The sequence below is a fragment of the Oncorhynchus kisutch genome, linkage group LG2 (genome assembly GCF_002021735.2).
Source record: "Oncorhynchus kisutch isolate 150728-3 linkage group LG2, Okis_V2, whole genome shotgun sequence".
NCBI classification, from domain to species: Eukaryota; Metazoa; Chordata; class Actinopteri; order Salmoniformes; family Salmonidae; genus Oncorhynchus; species Oncorhynchus kisutch.
In genome coordinates, this window is record NC_034175.2 from 32,070,051 (window position 1) to 32,090,849 (window position 20,799).

At 41.2% G+C, this 20,799-nt stretch overlaps 1 protein-coding gene across 4 annotated transcripts in view; it reads right to left on the reverse strand.

The window, feature by feature from the left end:
- LOC109865261 (dachshund homolog 1-like) overlaps nt 1-20,799 on the reverse strand; it is a 259,894-nt gene that overhangs the window by 43,115 nt on the left and 195,980 nt on the right. Inside the window, exons 4-7 of one of the 4 annotated variants that reach the window (XM_020453374.2) lie at nt 16,613-16,785; nt 16,380-16,472; nt 15,926-16,061; nt 15,289-15,429 (exon numbers count right to left, since the gene is read on the reverse strand). In XM_020453374.2, the coding sequence (XP_020308963.1) occupies nt 15,289-15,429; nt 15,926-16,061; nt 16,380-16,472; nt 16,613-16,785 (543 nt within the window). Of the gene's footprint in view, nt 1-15,288; nt 15,430-15,859; nt 16,062-16,379; nt 16,473-16,612; nt 16,786-20,799 lie in introns of all 4 variants that reach the window. The other 3 variants (XM_020453368.2, XM_020453381.2, XM_020453386.2) reach the window with 3 other exon arrangements.

Here is a 20,799-nt window from a genome sequence, read left to right on the forward strand (position 1 = left end):
TAATGTAATGTCCACCATAGGATTACTATTTATATTATTATTTTATTATTATTGTTATTATAAATATTTTATTTTACTATTTGATTTATATTATCTGTTACTCTGTCATTTTAAGGGTGAGAGTGAGTTGGAGGCATTGGGAAGGGGGGGGGGGCAGGGAGGTTTGGGGGATCAATAGGGAATGTTCTGAAAGTGTTGTATATCATTTCTTCAATAAAATATTGATAAAAAAATAATAATGGATGGATGAATTAATTGAAATTTGTTTTGTAAATTAACTTCATAAAACAATTATGAATCGCTTACTTTTAAGAAGTCACTTCTGTGGTAATTTGTTGTTGTTTGTGTTTTTACTGGTTTACTGTGGAAGAAGTGAGCATATGAAAAAATGATATCCTATATAACAAGAGCTACACAAAAAAAATGTTTTCTTCTTTTTACTTCTTTACTGAACCGTTATACTGAAATGTTACAAAAAAACTACAATATCATTTAAAATACTTGGCAGAGCACATCATTGGAATGGCAACCAATGCCTTAAAGCGGGACCAACAATAACATAACCACCGAACTCCAATGACCTGTGATGTTGTTCATATACATGTACAACATCTACCATTTGCATTTATTACATTACACGTTAACATAGCCTCCCCCTCTGCCAAACGCTGCAAATATCCCGTCCAATAAAATCAGCATAACTGCAGCCGAAGCTAGTAGACCTCAGGGAGAGAAGGCCTGTTGTTGTAGCTTTGTAATTGATTTGTACTGTGGGCACTTTGTCCCTTATTTAGTGTTGGCATTCATCATAAATCATTGCTTTAACAAACTCCGGCTTTGCACTCAGCAGGCCTACCCTCCTGCAATATGAAGGCAGATCACAGAGAATATTTGATCGCTTTGTTGCAGAGGAAACAACCTGTCACACAGCAAGGGAAAAGCTAACAGCTTTGTGTTTTGTTCGAAATAGACTCACAACTACAGAGCTGAACAGCGACGCTTGTCAGAGTAAATTTCATTTTCACCAAGATAGGTGTGTAGGCAAATACAGGAAGGTGGAAGCAAATAAACGGCTGATTCAGTTGATATTCAGTAATATTTTTCTTGTTTTGCTTGAGCTGTCTTTTACTGGTAGCAAATACACTGATAATTCAATCAATATAAAGTAATCACTATTTGTTCACTATATTTATCAGAACTCCTGATCTGTTTTTTTCTTAGTCAGGCTTTCACCAGACCTTTTCCTCCCTTCTACTCATTTTCTCCCATCCCCATCCCCATACCTCTCCCCTTCTCTCCTCTACTCTGGCTCTCCTAGCCTGCTGTGTTTGCATGTTTATTCCTCACCATCACTCCGGCATCATTGACTTCAACTCAATTACGGCGAGAGACGCTGGAGTGATGGAGCCGATTGGAATGGAGTGCCGAATTTCCAGGTGATACTTCTCCGCTAGTGAGCGCTGCCAGCAGCAGCTGTGACAGTCTCTTGTGCTGTATGTAGGCTACTCTACATAGGGCCTCCGCTGTGAAATACTTATGGAACAAACCCCCCTCTCTCAGGTCAACCATGTCACAAATAACATTGTTTCAGCTGGATAATAACATTTTGGGACAAAGTAAATACAATGCATTCCGAATGAAATGCCATCATTTAAAAATACCCCCCCCCCCCCTCCCTCTTCTCCTTGCATCCTGCCCTCAATAGTAGCAGTGGGAGTCCTTGACAGTGGGATAGCAATGATGAATCACCTATCCAGTTTATTTTCTTACTCCTCCATGTGCTGTGGTGCCTCTAAAACAGGGGGCCAAGGAATTGACTTGGCAAACTACAGATGCAAAAAAAATATATAACTTTGAGGGATCTGGGCTTATCTCCAATTTACATGTTATTAGATTTGTGTTGTGCGAGGAGTGGGACTCTGACCAAGCGATGTCAAGGAGGGAGAAAAAGATATACCGTATGTTAACCAGAGATTTAAAAAAATCCACTTGAAAACCTTTGATATGTTTGATGGTCGCGGGGAAGGGAAAGTTAGAGGGGGGTGCAACAGACATGCGTTGGCAATCTGTGGTAAATCTAGAGGAAACTTTGGGAAATGTAGTCACCATCTTTGGATAAATAATAGCTATAATTGACCTTGGGAGTTTGAAAATGTGCCATATGCTTTCTGGTTCCTGTGTTTGAATCCGGAGCTCCCTCGGGAGCTTTCAGCTGAATCCTCACACGGAGGGAGGGAGAGAGAGAGAAAGAGAGAGAGAGAGAAAAGGAGAGAGGGAGAGAGAGAGAGCGAGAGAGTGAGAGAGAGAGAGAGAGAGCGAGAGAGAGCGAGAGAGAGCGAGAGAGAGTGTGAGAGAGCGAGCGAGAGTAAGAGAGAGCGAGAGAGAGAGAGAGAGAGAGAGAGAGAGAGAGAGAGAGAGAGAGAAAGAGAGCAAGAGAGAGAGCGAGAGAGCGAGAGAGAGAGAGTGTGAGAGAGAGTGCGAGAGAGCGAGAGAGGGTGTGAGAGAGAGAGCGAGAGAGAGAGAGAGAGCGAGAGAGAGAGAGAGAGAGAGAGAGAGAGAGAGAGAGAGTAGATAGATAAAGAGAGTAGATAAAATGATAGATTTGGGGAAGGTAGACAGATACGAGTATGAAAGAGGAGAGAGGGCGAGAGAAAGAGAGATAAAATATAGAGAAAGAGACACTGAGCGAAAGAGAGAGAGAGCAAATCAAGGGAGAGAGAAACAGTCTCTCTCTGCAGCCTGTGCATTTGGCTGGGGCCAGAGCAGTCAGTGTGATATATTGACAGGTTAAGCCTGTGTCCTTGCAAACGGTGTGTTCCTCCCAGCAGGATAATGGAGCGCTAAAACCTGGAGGTTGTCAGCGGCACATACACAAAGCAGGGCGGTGTGCTTTCAGCCAGGCACAATTAGATTTTATTTGACCTGCCAGCAGTGGCTGAGGAGGGAGGAAGTTGTCCTCCTTGAAATGGAGTGGCTGTGACCTCTTTGCCCGCTAATAGAAGACGACGCTACTGCAGACTGTAGCGGTAGTGATTAGATTGTTTTTTTCCTTCACCTTGTCAAAGAAAACCTAGCTCCGAAACAAATGTACATGAACCTTGCTTCAATCGAGTGGATTTCATCTTTAGATATGTTATGTTTTTGTGGAATATTGAAGGAAATAAGCAACATAGATTCATTAGAATATGCACAAACATAGTCTTTCACCATGTAGTCTTTCACCACTCCAAACACATGTGCACACAAACACAAATGAAGCCATGCAGGACCAAGCATGCACACATGCAGATACACAGTCAAACGTACACACACATTTAAAGGCCCAGAGCAGTCAATAATGTGATTTCCCTGTGTTTTATATATATTTCCACACTATGAGGTTGGAATAATACTGTCAAATTGTGAAAATTATGATAACGACCTCTTAGTCTAAGAGCTGTTTGGAAATCCGTTTTTAAATGTCAGCCTGTTGTGGTGGGATGGAGTTTTGGCCTGCCTGGTGACAGTTAATAGACCGATAAGAAAGAGTTCCAAATTGCTAGTTTTTAATTTTCCCCTCCCTACTCAGAACACTTCCAGAGAGAAATGGCTCTTTTCTAAGAAACTATTTTGGATTACTTTTGACAATTTCAATTAAAAACAATCACAGTAAGGTACATAATTGTTACCCGGAAATGATTTGATATTAGAATACAAACGGCTGCATTGGACCTTTTAACTAATTTCCTTTTCAAGACAGAGAAGATGAGTAGGAGGAGGCAGAGGAGGAGGAAAATGAGAGTGTGCTCCATCCCTGCTGGGGGACAAAGTCAAGAGCCCCAGATGCTTTGGCACAGGTTACACAGGTAACATTTGGCTACCACCCTCTTATCACAGCGGGAAAATCAAGCCCTGTGTTCTCCCTTCTTTCTCTCTCCTTCTCCCCCTCCTTTCTACCTCTATCCCTAATGTTCCTTTAACTTAGAGATGAAATCCCTTGCTGCACAAACCCAGGTATGTGGAGAGAGCGAGAGAGATAGAAAGAGCACGAGAGAGAGATAATCCGTGTGGCCAGTGGGCCTTGTTTCCTAAACGCTCTCCTCCAAACATTACTCTCCACAGGCATTTAATTAGAATTTGGGACCTCAAAACACTGATATTTACCATGACTTTTGGGAAAGTTACATCCTAATTTTTTCTCATGAGATATCATTACATTTCAACTGCCCTATGGGCTGCACTTTTCCAGTAGTAACCAATTCAGTGTGTCACTCTATCCCTCCCTATTTCTCTCTCTCTCTCCCTCTCTCTCTCCCTCCATTTCCATGAGCAGGAGTCCAATAGGGCGGCGCACAATTGGCCCAGCATCATCCAGGTTGGGGTAGGCCGTCATTGTAAATAAGAATTTGTTCTTAACTGACTTGACTAGTTAAATAAAGGTTAAATAACATTTTTTTTTTTTAAATCCCCATTCGCTCTCTCTCTATATCGCTTTACCCATCTTTATCCCCTTCTCCCCCCAGCAATTTGAAGTAATGACTCTTTTCAAATCAAATTTATTTATATAGCCCTTCGTACATCAGCTGATATCTCAAAGTGCTGTACAGAAACCCAGCCTAAAACCCCAAACAGCAAGCAATGCAGGTGTAGAAGCTTTTGATTTGACTTAATAGATTGAAACGTATTCTCAAGGCCACGGGTAGAGTCACACAGATGGAAAGTCTGCATGGAGGAAATATTCATAAATCCTTAAGCGTCTGAGGGGCTGTCAGGGGAGACAAGGGAGCAGCATTCATTCTGCTCAGAACAGATATGATACACTGATCCTGAGATCTCTCTTCAGAAACACACACATCCACCGCCTAACAGGAATTAATAATGACCTATATGATATTGTCTATATGCATGTTAATATAATGACATACAGTACCAGTCAAAAGTTTGGACACACCTACCCATTCAAGAGTTTTTCCATTATTTCCACTATTTTTTACATTGTAGAATAATAGTGAAGACATCAAAACTATGAAATAACACATATGGAATCATGGAGTAACCAAGTAAGTGTTAAACAAACCAAAATATATTTTACATTTGAAATTCTTCAAAGTAGCCACCCTTTGCCTTGATGAAATATTTGCACACTCTTGGCACAACCAGCTTCATGAGGTGCGCCATGTTAAAATTAACAGGTGCGCCTTGTTAAAAGTTCAGTTGTGGAATTTCTTTCCTTCTTAATGTGTTTGAGCCGATCAGTTGTGTTGTGACAAGGCAGGGGTGTTATACAGAAGACAGCCCTATTTGGTAAAAGACCAAGTCCATATTATGGCAAGAACAGCTCAAACAAGCAAAGAGAAACGACAGTCCATCATTACTATAAGAAACGATGGTCAGTCAATGTGGAACATTTCCAGAACTTTGAACGTTTCTTCAAGTGCAGTCGCAAACCATCAAGCACTATGATGAAACTGGCTCTCATGAGGACGACCACAGAAAAGGAAGACCCAGAGTTACCTCTGCTGCAGATGACAAGTTCATTAGAGTTAGCAGCCTCAGATTGCAGCCCAAATAAGTAACAGACACATCTCAACATCAGCTGTTCAGAGGAGACTGCGTGAATCAGGTCTTCATGGTCGAATTGCTGCAAAGAAATCACTAGTAAAGGACACCAAAAAGAATAGACTTGCTTGGGCCAAGAAACACGAGCAATGTCCTTTGGTCTGACGAGTCCAAATTGTAGATTTTTGGTTCCAACTGCCGTGTCTTTGTGTGACTCAGAGTAGGTGAAAGGATGATCTCCGCATGTGTGGTTCCCACCGTGAAGCATGGAGGAGGAGGTGTGATGGTGCTTTGCTGGTGACACTGTATGTGATTTATTTAGAATTGAAGGCACACTTAACCAGCATGGCTACCACAGCATTCTGCAGCGATACGCCATTCCATCTGGTTTGCGCTTAGGGGGACTATCATTTGTTTACCAACAGGACAATGACCCAACACACCTCCAGGCTGTGTAAGGTCCCCAAGAACACAGTGGCCTCCATCATTCTTAAATGGAATGATGCCAGGCCAAACTGAGCAATCGGGGGATAGGGGCCTTGGTCAGGGAGGTGACCAAGAACCCGACATTCTGTCAGAGCTCCAGAGCTCCTTTATGGTGGTGGGTGAACCTTGCAGAAGGACAACCATCTCTACAGCACTCCACTAATCGGGCCATCATGGTAGAGTGGCCAGACGAAAGTCACTCCACAGAAAAAGGCACATGAAAACCCGCTTGGAGTTTGCCAAAAGACACCTAAAGACTCAGACCATGAGAAACAAGATTCTCTGGTCTGATGAAACCAAGATTGAACTTTCTGGCCTGAATGCCAAGCGTCACGTCTGAAGGACACCTGGCACCATCCCTACAGTGAAGCATGGTGGTGGAAGCATCATGCTGTGGGTATGTTTTTTCAGCTGCAGGGACTGAGAAACTAGTCAGGATCGAGGGAAAGATGAACGAAGCAAAGTACAGGGGGATCCTTGATGAAAACTAGCTCCAGAGCAGTCAGGACCTCAGACTGGGGCCAAGGTTCAGTGACCCTAAGCACACAGATTGGCCATGTAGTGCATCTTTCCAAATACCGTGCACTTTATTGTCATATTATTTCATAGTTACATAGACAAATGTAATTCATATTTAACTATGGTTTTCCTTGTGTGTCAATCGGCCGGAAGTTGGAAGACAAACAAATTTGAAATGGTTCTGGGTAAAGTGGGCAAGGCTACATACGGTGAAAAGCACCATTTCTTCTGGCAGTATAAAAACACTAAGTATTCAAACATTTGCCTCCAATAAATTTAGATGACAGTTTGAGCTATGTAAGACACTACCTACTAAAGTCAGCGCCTTGCCCTAAATGTCCTGATATATCCTGTTCGCAGACCTGTTCTGGCGGCAGTCGTACTTTACCTACAGTATGAGTGATGGAATGCAGCATAGGCACTATTACTTAGATAATTCAACAGCTGATCAAACATGAGATGATGTCAGGGGAAGCTGAAATACAGTACAGAACACCAAATCCTGAAGAACATCAAAGCGGAACGAAACAAAAGTTATAGTTTTTTTCCTAAGTGTATTTGGTTATGAGTAGTAGTATGTTTGCCTAATACCAAATGGTATGAAGTATGGTTGTTTCAATAGGACTCAAATGCTCTAACTAGTGTTTGATAAAAGGTATGGTTGTTTTTATATGCCTCATACTACTTTTCTTTGTTTCTTGAGGTTGGTACAGAAATGCAACTGTAACAGTATAACTTTAGTCCGTCCCTCTCCTCGCCCCAACCTGGGCTCAAACCAGGGACCCTCTGCACAGATCAACAGTCACCCTCAAAGCATCATTACCCATCGCTCGACAAAAGCTGCGGCCCTTGCAGAGCAAGGGGAACCACTACTTCAAGGTCTCAAAGCGTGTGATGTCACCGATTGAAATGCTATTAGCGCGCACCACCGCTAACTAGCTAGCCATTTCACATCCGTTACACAACCTCGACTTTTTCGACCTAAACACTTTTCAGACATGGATGGGTTTTCAATTCACATAGAGTATCATTACAACTCAGCTATCTCCCCTGTAAGTGACTTCTCTTCATCTCCCTATTTTCCGTACTTTAGCCCAATCCACTGAGTTGCTCTGCATCAGTCTTCTTTTTATAACCTATGTCCTTGGTGTTGTGCGGGGGGGGGGGGGTCTTCAAAGATGCTCACTACCTATCTACCTATCATTAGCCATCACAAGCCCCGGGATGTGACTTGGCAGACAATAATGCTTTGTGATCAAATAACTTGTCAGTGCATATGCCCAAGCAAAATCATTATTTGATAGAGGATCAATCAAATTTCCCCCGGCCCCCTGTGTGAGGGAAGAAAGACAGGGAGTGCTGATTGTGCAGAGAGGGGACTATCGCTTCAGGTCAGTGGGTGTGGGTTAGATGGGAGTGGGGAGGGCAGTTCATTTGGATATTTGTTCCACCCCCCTACCTTTCTCATGAATGTTCCATTACGTGACACCCTCTTCCATCCGCTAATCGCATTTCATAGAAGAAAAAGAAGAGCAGGGTGATGCTTTTAAGGAACGTTAAAAAAAAGAGGCAGAGAGTTTATTTTTAATCTTTAAAATGCCTCAAAAGTGACAGAATACGCTCTGGCTGCCAAGATGCGCGCCAACGTGAGGCTCAGATGGGGAGATAAATATGCTGTGGTCAGCTCCTAGTGTATCTAGGAGAGGCGGAGGCAAATTTAATAATGCATTATCATTCACTGGCCAAGGTGAAATCTTCCTGTCCATCAGGAACACACAGCAGCAGGCCTCTGTTTCATGTTACCTTTTGCTGGGGGAATGAACAAGTGCCTTAGTGAGGTGTGAGAGGGATGCACTGTAAGGCACAAGGAGTAAGGCATTGTTGCTTTGATATGCTTGCTATTCTACTCCAGACTGTCAGAAAATATAGAGAAAAAAGCACTTTGAGACAACTGCCGATGTAAAAAATGGCTTCATATATACATTGGATTGAATATGAGTAATTGAATATCAAAGCACTCATCGTATTGGATTAGGCTGAAGCACATTAGCCATACAGTGGTTAGAGATATTTTCAGAATGATGAAAAAAGTATAACCAGGCACTTGGTCCCCCCTCACACTTTCCATATCAGAGCATCTGCTATTATGCATATTACAATATAGCCAGCCCATATTGTACCTGCGTGCCCTTGGAAAGAAGCAGAAAACAATTAGTAGGATTATGTCCAATTCTGGAAATTTGCGATTCAAAATAACAACACATACCGCTTCTACAGCTGTTACAGTCAGATAAGGTTGACCCTGAATATAAATTACTGTATTTTTCCTCACCTTTTCTAAATAGCCATTCTGTGAGGTTGTTTGTCTCATTTCATGTTTACATGTAAATAGTAATTAGGCGATGCTACATTACCAACATGCCAAGCACCACATACTCAGCCAAGGTAAACACCAGCATTTGTGTCCCAAATGGCACCATAATCCCTATATAGTACACTACTTTTGATCAGGACCCATAGGACTATTCTCTAAAGTAGTGCATTATAGAGAAAAGGGTGCCATTTGGAATACATTCTAGCTTTCAGCAGCCTTAGTTGTTAGCGACTTCACTAACAGTTCATCATGTTTACAGACTAGCCACGAAACAAATGCTATTTGTGTGCTTTTCCTTGGTAAAGCCTATAAAACATGGAAACAGCCTCTTGGAGGCAGGAGTTATTCAGAACAGTGCCTCTTATCACACTGCAGTCTGGTAGCTAGCTGACTTGAGGACATTGCGAGTCAAACCTTCACATTTTCACTCTACGGATATTACACTGTTATACATGGCTTTTATAACCTTTCACTGGGAAACTAAATCATTCATAATAAAGAGAGAGACAGAGAGAATAGGGGGTGGAGTGACACTTCTTGATGACTAATTCTCTCTCTTTCTTCTCCCTCTCTTTTCTACGGGTGTTTTTGAAAGGCGTATTCCAGTCACCTTGACTTTGCCGTGCGGCCGTCTCTTACAGAGTCTGTTGCTTATCCCGCCTGACCCTGGCCTGTCAATTAGATGTTTAAAAATTAATCTCTTTAACTGGAAATACCACGGCACGGCTTTCTTCCGTCTGCAAATTAAGTGTTATTAATTCGAGCAGCGGTGGCGGCAAAGCCCAATAAGCCCAATATGTTATCAAAACAGATTTCCACACGTTTAACACGTCCCGCCCTTAAGTCCTTTTATAACTGTGAAACCAGGACCCGCTAATGGATTTGTATTCATTTTCCGAGCCCCCTTTTAGGCTTGTAGCAATTGCAGAGAGAGTCGGAGCTCTTCTCTCTCTAACCCTCTAACTCTCTAAGCTGGGCCTTTTAAGAGTTTACTAAACATTTGGCTTCCCTATTTCCGCTTAGTTCTTTTGTCTTCCTTTGAGATCGACTCAGTATATTCAGTCTGGATTAGCGCCAGCTAATGTCGTTAGTCGGCAGAACACAACACAGAAGAGAACAGCATTGGATACTCCCTGGAGGATTGCAATGCCATGCAATGACACCAATATGTCTGCCCGACTATCTTACTGGACACAAACACTATACTGTAGCTCTGATTTAGCACAGCAAACTACTTGGCTAATGCTTGTTTCAAAGATGCCAATTATGTGTGATTTAGGTTATGTTTAAATGTTAAATTACAGTAATTGGTGTGTGTGTGTGTGTATGTGTGTGTATGTGCGTATGTGAGTGTGCATGCAAGCATGCATGCATTCCTGTTTGTGTTTTAGTTTTATGAACTTCTCTGCCTGGATCTGAATGAAGATTCAACAAAGTTGTGTTACAGTAAATTAGGGTTAAATGGGTAATGAGAGGCACGATATAATGCTGCATTAAAACTATCAGCACACATTAGTCAATTTCAGTGACAAGTAGGCTACAGTTTCTTTTATTACTTTTTAGTACCATATAGAAAATGTGTGGAAAATATGATTGTTTCTACAAAATTATACTTATTCCCCCATTTTATCAAATGAAATCAGGTTGCACTTTACATGTCTCTGTGTGATCAGATACACCAGGATGATCCATTTATCCAAGGTAGGACATTATCAGTCCATCTCACAGTGTGTCAACAAGGATACATAACATTTACACAGGAAGTGAGAATATATCCCATTACAGTCAAACCTTTCCCTTTTTAGAATATGGTTAACAGAATCATTTTACAGATTGGTTGCTTTCCAAGTCTCCTTGTGTCATACGAGACCTGTCAGTCATTCTAGCCGCTAGAGTTGTGTGGCGTCATGACAAGACTATAGTTCCAGAACCGGGTGGAAATAGTATTTGTTCTCTTTCAGATGCTTCAAGGGTTAGATTGGTGTTTGGCTTGACAGATGGGCAGGTTTACTACTTTTGAGAGTATTCCATTGGTTCCATTGCACCACATTTCCAGATCCAACAAAACATAACCACTGTAAGTGAATAGAAACATCTAGTGCATTTTCACACAACATTTTTACTGGTGAAATTAAACGTCTGGTGCCCTAGATTTCGTTGTTCTATGTTTGGCTAATCAATATATCTGTTTGTGCTTTTCATCTCCCATATGGTTTCTACAGCAACACCGGAGTGTTGCGCATATTGCTTGTGTTTAAAAAGGCTTCTCCCCCAGTAAATCAAATCATGTTCAATGTTTGATATCTAAAATGAGTTTACAACCAAAGGCTTCCGTGTCTTTTATTCTGCCTTGTTTGTCAACAACCTGCTGTTTCACGAGACGCGGGCTTGTCGAAAGTGATCACCACAGACTTCCCTTTGTGAAGCGATTCAATTAGCTTGATGTGAGATACATAGCTGGCCTTGTACATTTGCCGTTTCAATTTTATTATGGAACATCATCATATCATCAAGTCCTATTTGCAACCGATCGTTACTTGCCAACAATAATTGTGTTAAAAAAGTTGAAAAGACACCCGAAAGCTATACCATCTGGTTGTGAGCTAGAATGAGGATGGACTGGACTTGAAGTAATAAAGAGATTTCAACTACAACAAATGGTCTTTGTCCTTTGTCATCAAAGAGGATGTGGAAAAGAGCGGAGAGATAGTTTCTGTCAGTGCAGTATCTGTGTAGTTTGACTGTCTTCGATAGCAGACACTTACTGATGAGAGATCTTCACGGCGACAAATGATCGGTTGCATTACCGCGTCAGTAACGGTGTACTTTGTCTTCGATAGCCGATACGAGCAGATATTATTAACCCTCATATATGGAGGCAGAGGCAGGACACGGCATCCTACAGTCCCCTCCTCTGTTCTCTCTGTGTGAGTATAATGCACAAGATTAATTCAATTCTCGACCAAGACCATAAATATCAAACAAGTGGAGAAATATCGTTAAACCATTGGAATGTTATCTCATTTGTCTAAACAAACTGATCCGATGAACAATCCTAATTAAAAAGCTTGCCATAAACAATGTAGCAAATCGCAGAACCCTCTCCATCCCTTCCTCCCTCCCTCCAATTCCCTCGCTCTTTAACAATGGAACACATTTATACTACTCATCTAATGCATCATGTATCATATCATTACAGTTCAATATATCTATCATTCATTTTATTTCCTTCACTTAAAGCTTTTATTGGGATTACTTTGGTTATTAGTTGGGTTCTAATGTATTGGTTACCAGCGCTGGGTCTGCCGACCGACTACAATCTCTCTTATCTCACCGCATAAAGCTGTGTGTGTTATTCAAATTGCCTCATTTATTATGATAGCTTCCTCATGTAAATTGTGCTGACTGCTCGCCCTTGCACACTCCTCATTAGACTAATGAAAACCTTCAAACGAAAAAACTAAACAACCTGCCAAATAAAGGTCCGGGGTTATTATGAAAATTACAACTGTGGGAGCCGCGAGAAGCTCTCTTCATTAATTCATGCTCAGCAAATTGGTAACTAATTTAGTTGCACTCCTCTGCATTAATGGGTTATTTTATAAAAATGTTTTTCTGCAGAACCGAGACCTCTGGTACAACCGTGCTGGAGAGGCCGGAATCCTAATCAACACTGGTGACATATTAGGAATTTACAATCTCAATAATAATGTGTTTGTGTTTGTTTGTGTGTGTGTTACATAAATGGATTGTCTGGTTTTCACACCCCCCCTTCTCTCTCTCTCTCTCTCTCTCTCTATCACATATCATAGGACATCACAGGTCTGAATTGTCAACAAAACTGTAATGTGTGTATGGTAGAACAGCATGGTGTTAATAGGCTGAGGTTTAGGTGTTATGTCTCTGTTTATGCAAAGACTGGTTGAGGGGAGCACTGAGCAGAGTAGTACAGAGTATGCAGATGGGGGTAGAAGAAGATCATGCTTGTTTATATTCAATGGTTATTACACTATGTCCCCCGATGGTTGCAGCTCTGCTCACTGTAACACACACATGTAGACACACACATGCACTCAATCACGCACGCACACACACGCAAACACACGCACACGCACACACACACACACACACACACACACACACACACACACACACAGTTGTGGAGTTTGACCTATGAATTCAGAGCATGATCACACTAATTATTACTATTTACTACTTCATATTGTGAGTGGAAGGACGAGAGCTGATCTCCACTTTGGGCTAATTGTTAGCCGCTAACCAAAAGGAAACACACAGCCCAATGATTTCCACTGTGGTTTTGTTATCATTATCCACCTCCACCCCACCCCAACCCACCCAACACCACACAAACCCAACCCCAGCACAACTCTAAACCATCATAGAATACTAAAATATATTATTTGCATCATTTTATGTTTAACTCACAGCATTAAACATTTGTATCTGCTCCTTGTTTGAGTAAAATTGTTTTATAAATGTTTCTAAATCTTGCTCAATAGAGGGGAATGGTAGTGGAATTCATGCTTAGAGACATATCTAAGCATTTAGTAGACTACTTATCATAAATACAGGTACATTTTCACCTAGTATTTACTAAGATTACTTACCTATCTGGTATTTGTTACAAGTAAACCATAAGTGAACAAGTAGTAATTTTATTGACATATCTAAACATAAATGTTTTTCAATATTCAATACATGGTTGCATTGAGGTTGTCATAACCAAACTAAACGACGTATGGAACATACATACACGTATGGAATATAAATACGATACATTGCAAGGTATAGTGCCTTTAGAAAGTATTCACACCCCTTGACTTTTTCCACATATTGTTGTGTTACACCCTGAATTAAAAAATATGATTCAATTCAGATTTTGTTTGTCACTGGCCTACAGACAATATCACATAATGTCAAAGTGGAATTATGTTTTTCGACAAATTATTAAAAATGAAAAGCTGAAATGTTTTTTTTTGCCCGAGAGGAAGGAAACAGCTCAGGGATTTCACAATGAGGCCAATGGATACTTTAAAACAGTTACAGCGTTTAATGGCTGTGATAGTGTCACGTTCTGACCTTTATTTCGTTTGTTTTTGTATTTATTTAGTATAGTCAGGGTGTGAGTTGGGTGGGCAGTCTATGTTTGTTTTTCTATGATTTGGGTATTTCTATGTTTCGGCCTAGTATGGTTCTCAATCAGAGGCAGGTGTCATTAGTTGTCTCTGATTGAGAATCATACTTAGGTAGCCTGGGTTGCACTGTTTGTTTGTGGGTGATTGTCTATGTTGATGGCTTGTTTCAGCGCAGCTCGAATTAGCTTCACGGTTGTTATTTTGTTTACTGTTTTTGTATAGTGTTTCAGTGTTCAGTTCTTTCTTTAATTAAACATTCAACATGAACACATATCACACCGCATTTTGGTCCTCCGATCCGTCTCGCCTCTCCTCTTCAGATGAAGAGGAGGACGACCGTGACCGATAGGGGAAAACCGAAGATGCATCAACAACATTGTAGTTACTCCCCAATACTAACCTAATTGACAGAGGTAATACTTGCAAAGAATGTGGCCAAGCTATTAACTTTTTGTCCTGAATACAAAGTGTTATGTTTGGGGCAAATACAATACAACACATTACTGAGTACCATTCTCCATATTTATAGTGGTGGCTGTATCATGTTATGGGTATGCTTGTAATAATTAAGGACTGGAGAGTTAATTAGGATTTTTTTTAAATCAGAATGGAGCTTAACACAGGAAACATCTGAGAGGACAACCTGGCTCAAACTGCTTTCCCCCAGACACTTGGAGATGAATTCACCTTTCAACAGGACAATAACCTAAAACACAAGGCCAAATCTATACTGCAGTTGCTTATCAAGAAGCTATTTTTTATTTTTTATCTAGCAATGATCAACAAATAATTTGACAAAGCTTGAAGAATTTTGAAAAGAGTCATGGGAAAATATTGTACAGTCCAGGTGTGCAAAGCTCTTACACACTTACCCAGAAATACTCACAGCTGAAATCGCTGCCAAAGGTGATTCTAACACTTATTAACGCATGGGTGTGAATACTTATGTAAATGAGATATTTCTGTATTTCCTTTTAAATACAGTACATTTGCTAAAATGTCTAAAAACATGTTTTTTATTTGTCATTATGGGGTATTGCATGTAGACAGGTGATATATATTTATCCATTTTAAATTCAGGCTGTAACACAACAAAATGTGGAATAAGTCAAGGGGTATGAATACTTTCTAAAGGCACTGTATATGTATGAAAATAGGACACATAACTTACCTTTGTCAACGTGAATATAGGTTTTTCAATAGGACACGTCTTACCTTTGTGAATGTGCATCCTCTTTGCTTCGTGACTCATGTCGTGGGCCAGGTCTCCTTCTTTAGGCCCAGGCAGAATGCTAGGGGAGAGGCCCAGCAGAGCTTGGTTCATTTGGTTCATAGAAAGACCATTCTGATGTATGGCTGGAGAGGAGAGAGAGAGTAGTACAGGTGAGCTAGAAGATGTCTTTGTCTGTTCAAATTGACCTGTATATGCCCTGTTTTTGGAAATGAACTTCTAACTATCACATTTTGAACACGTGGATGATTCAGAATACATGTTTTTCAATTCTGGTACTAAGGAACCCCTAAAGTACAAGGATTTGTTCCATCCCAGCACTAATATACCTGATTAAACTGATCAAGTGTACTAATCATCTAGCACTTGATTTGTTGAATCAGGTGTGTTACTGCTGTTGGGCTGAAACAAAAACCTACACACCCAGTGAGTAACTAGGACTAGGATTGAAGAGCACTACAAATCCCAAATCAATAAATTTATCGGTTCAGTACAACAAAAACAACAATATCAAAATTGGGTTTGTGGGTTAGCGGGGTGGGTTTGTTTGTTTACTTGCGGAACTGAACACGCAGTTAGCCAGTCTGACTCGTTGCATGGGGAGGGAATAGGGGGACGTACGTATCCTGTCTGAGGAGCTCTCTGTGTGGGCCGGTGAGCTGGAGACACTGCTGCTGCGGTGGGACGACGGGTGGCTGCCGGGCCTCCTGCCATCCTCTAAGGAAGGGGTGGGGGAGGGACTGTCTGGGACACGCTCCTGTCAATGACAGAGGGACATCAGTGACAAGGTCATCAGTGACAACTAAGGTCCATGAAAGTAGATGCTATGTAATCAATGTACATTTCCATAGTGCTTTCCACTCTGTCATCGCAGTCAAAAGTTCAGGATAAGTAACTTTAAATGTCCAGAGCTGTATGTTAGTTATACACAGTGTGTGTCCATTCTGCCAGTTTATCTCAATGACTGTGGTGACTATTCTTCAGGGCATGCTCTGTTTGTTGCTGTATCATGGCAGCCATGTTGTAATGTGTTTACTATACAGTTTAGTAAATTAAGTCCATTCTAGCGGTTTACCTTGATTACTGAGGTGACCATTCTGCAGGGCAGGCTCTGCTGTTGTGCCACATCGGCCATGTTGGAATATAACAGTGTTTCCCAATCCTGGTCCTGGGGACCAAAATGGGTGCATATTTTATTTTTGCCCTAACAGTAACAAAGTTATGGGTCCTAAGGATAAGGATTGGGAAACACTGTCATATAATATAATACTTTCTAGTTTAGTATTATGTTTATTATACACAGCTTACCTTGATAACTGAGGTGACCATTCTGCAGGGCAGGCTCTGTTGCTGTGCGACGGCGGCCATGTTGGCGATGGTGCTGAGGTGGTTCATCTGGCTCATTGCCATGGTGACAGAAGCAGGGGGCAAGCTGCACGGGATCAGGGGGTGGGGCATCATCATGAAGGGCAGTTCCAAACCTACAACAGGTGAGAAAGGTGATTGGTTAACGGAAACCATGGTTGATTGGTTCATCTGGATTGGAGGAAATTGATAGGTTAATTGGTTAATTTGATTTAAAGGTAACCATTAAGGGCTGGTTTCAGTCATAACCCTCTACAATGTTAAGATTTTTGTTAGACCATAAGAAAAAATGTATCTAAATGTAACTGTAAACCCCTATTCACATGTGACTAGTATTACTAGAGAATGTTATGCAATTATTAGCCCAGAATGTCCCTTATTCCAGAGTTGTTGTTTTTCTTCAAAGCTGATCCCTACCAAACCATCTTTGGTATATTGTCGCCATACCATTTGAATTTAGGAAGCGTGGTCATAATCATTATTTTATGTTGGGATATTTTATTAGAAGACATCCTACAGTAAATGCACCCTAGCCTTCAGATGTGAGCTAAACGGTGCACTTGCACTTGAGATGCGTTTTTAGGCTATGGATGACAAAGTGAATTGATACTTTCCTAATGTTTAGCTCAGTTGTATGCTGCTGCTTTGCCATCTATTAACAGCAAGGGTTGCATTAAATAGGAGCAATATTTTTTACTGATGCATGTTGGCGATGTTCAAATGATTCACACAAAACTTATAAACAAAAGCATTTACTGTGAAAGTTGACACATGTAGGCCCTTCATATATAGGCTATGAACAACTATTTATCGAATCAGTTATTGTTTTCTTGCTCAAAACGTGAGCAACACCTGTCAAACTCAGACATTTCTCTCAAAACACAGGGATGTCAATTAGCTAGTATTATCAGCAGTAGCTTATTCTGTCTGGAATTGTTACTCTCCAGCCATGTAAAAATAACTGACATAGCAGAATCGCACAGGCTAAAATGACAGATGTGGTGTTTTGTGCTCGTGCACATAATTACATTACCCGACCTCCCCCAGTAAGACTAATCCTGTTCGAATAGGGCTTAAAACTGCAAATAGCGCATTGTAGATTTGATTGAATTAAGATTTACTGAAATATTCTTTCTCTCATAACGAGGTGGGTGGCCATGCTGGTATAACCTACAGATCACTGATACTGACATGCCATGCAATGACAAAATAACAGCATAAAATTATTATTATCAAACAACACTACACTACTTTACTCTAATAAATTTAGCGGGATGAGTTAAACCCGGTCCTTCGCTACAGTATATTTTGAGGTGTAAATGTTTAACAACAGATGTTAATAATAGATACCATAATTGTAATGAAAATGGTAATGATGATAACAGTAGTTGAAAGCCAAACGTTTACACAGCCATAAAAGGCACATAAATTATTCTGTGGCTGAAAAAAAGGTCCACGTTATGGAAATAGGGCTCACTACTCACACATAAGGCATAATCTCAGTCTGCATCCCAAATGGTACCCTTTTCTTTATACAAATAGGGTGCCATTTGGGACAAAAAAAAATAAGGCAATCATTGGAAGCCATTACCCAAATGACTTGTTAAAACACGCTAATAGCAAAACAAGTATCTTCAGAACTACAGTGTGACAAATGTCTACAGGCTATTGTATAGTGTATAGGGCCTAGGATAGTGTGGACTTAGGATACTAGGATACTCTGATACTCTTACAACACCCATTTGTCTGCATAATTTCCAATCCCCCATATCTGTTTTTAGAAATATATTATAAAATATACACATATATATATTTAAAAAAAAAAATAATAATAATATATATATATATATATATATATATATATATATATATATACAGTACCAGTCAAAAGTTTGGACACAACTCATTCCAGGGTTTTTCTTTGGTTTTACTACTTTCTACATTGTAGAATAATAGTGAAGACATCAAAACTATGAAATAACACACATGTAATCATGTAGTATCCAAACATGTGTTAACCAAATCTAAATATATACACTGCTCAAAAAAATAAAGGGAACACTTAAACAACACAATGTAACTCCAAGTCAATCACACTTCTGTGAAATCAAACTGTCCACTTAGGAAGCAACACTGTTTGACAATACATTTCACATGCTGTTGTGCAAATGGTATAGACAACAGGTGGAAATTATAGGCAATTAGCAAGACACCCCCATTAAAGGAGTGGTTCTGCAGGTGGTGACCACAGACCACTTCTCAGTTCCTATGCTCCTGGCTGATGTTTTGGTCACTTTTGAATGCTGGCGGTGCTTACACTCTAGTGGTGGCATGAAACGGAGTCTACAACCCACACAAGTTGCTCAGGTAGTGCAGCTCAATGCGAGCTGTGGCAAGAAGGTTTGCTGTGTCTGTCAGCGTAGTGTCCAGAGCATGGAGGCGCTACCAGGAGATAGGCCAGTACATCAGGAGACGTGGAGGAGGCCGTAGGAGGGCAACAACCCAGCAGCAGGACCGCTACCTCCGCCTTTGTGCAAGGAGGAGCAGGAGGAGCACTGCCAGAACCCTGCAAAATGACCTCCAGCAGGCCACAAATGTGCATGTGTCTGCTCAAACAGTCAGAAACAGACTCCATGAGGGTGGTATGAGGGCCCGATGTCCACAGGTGGGGGTTGGGCTTACAGCCCAACATCGTGCAGGACGTTTGGCATTTGCCAGAGAACACCAAGATTGGAAAATTCGCCACTGGCGCCCTGTGCTCTTCACAGATGAAAGCAGGTTCACACTGAGCACATGTGACAGATGTGAGTCTGGAGACGCCGTGGGGAATGTTCTGATGCCTGCAACATCCTCCAGCATGACCGGTCAGTCATGGTGTGGGGTGGCATTTCTTTGGGGGGCCGCACAGCCCTCCATGTGCTCGCCAGAGGTAGCCTGACTGCCATTAGGTACCGAGATGAGATCCTCAGACCCCTTGTGAGACCATATGCTGGTGCGGTTGGCCCTGGGTTCCTCCTAATGCAAGACAATGCTAGACCTCATGTGGCTGGAGTGTGTCAGCAGTTCCTGCAAGAGGAAGGCATTGATGCTATGGACTGGCCCGCCCATTCCCTAGACCTGAATCCAATTGAGCACATCTGGGACATCATGTCTCGCTCCATCCACCAACGCCACGTTGCACCACAGACTGTCCAGGAGTTGGCGCATACTTTAGTCCAGGTCTGGGAGGAGATCCCTCAGGAGACCATCCGCCACCTCATCAGGAGCATGCCCAGGCATTGTAGGGAGGTCATACAGGCACGTGGAGGCCACACACACTACTAAGCCTCATTTTGACTTGTTTTAAGGACATTACATCAAAGTTGGATCAGCCTGTAGTGTGGTTTTCCACTTTAATTTTGAGTGTGACTCCAAATCCAGACCTCCATGGGTTGATACATTTGATTTCCATTGATAATTTTTGTGTGATTTTGTTGTCAGCACATTCAACTATGTAAAGAAAAAAGTATTTAATAATAATATTTCATTCATTCAGATTTAGGATGTGTTATGTTAGTGTTTCCTTTATTTTTTTGAGCAGTGTATTATATTTGAGATTCTTCAAAGTAGCCACCCTTCAGCTAGGGGTCATGATAAGGGCTGTACCAAAATGTTTGATGTATTAGAATAATTGATTAGGCTTATGTTGTATTAATAGAAGGGGAGGGGTTATAAGACCCCTCCCTCCTTACATTTATAGGGTCCTAGACTACAGATTAAGAATATACAGTATATATTCATTATAGAGGTTTAGTATTGTTCCACAGTTGTTTTCTAGTTCTCTCTCTCTCTCTCTCTCTCTTATAAAGAGACCCCTCTGAGAAATGTGTGACTGAGACAGAACTCTGCAGGGGTGTGTAGGACATAAGACTTGTCAAACATTCCACAATAAATCAACTTTGGGGAGTGGACATTTACTGCTAAATTTTTAGATAACACTAAAAGCCATTGTTTATAAAGCTTTGTAGGCACGGTAAAAAGGTAATGATGTAGGAAGTGACATCACCAGGGCTAGACTTCGGGTTTAACAAAACAACTTGAGACCCTTTATTTGATGCAGAACTTACTCAGAAACATGCATTAAGTTGTGA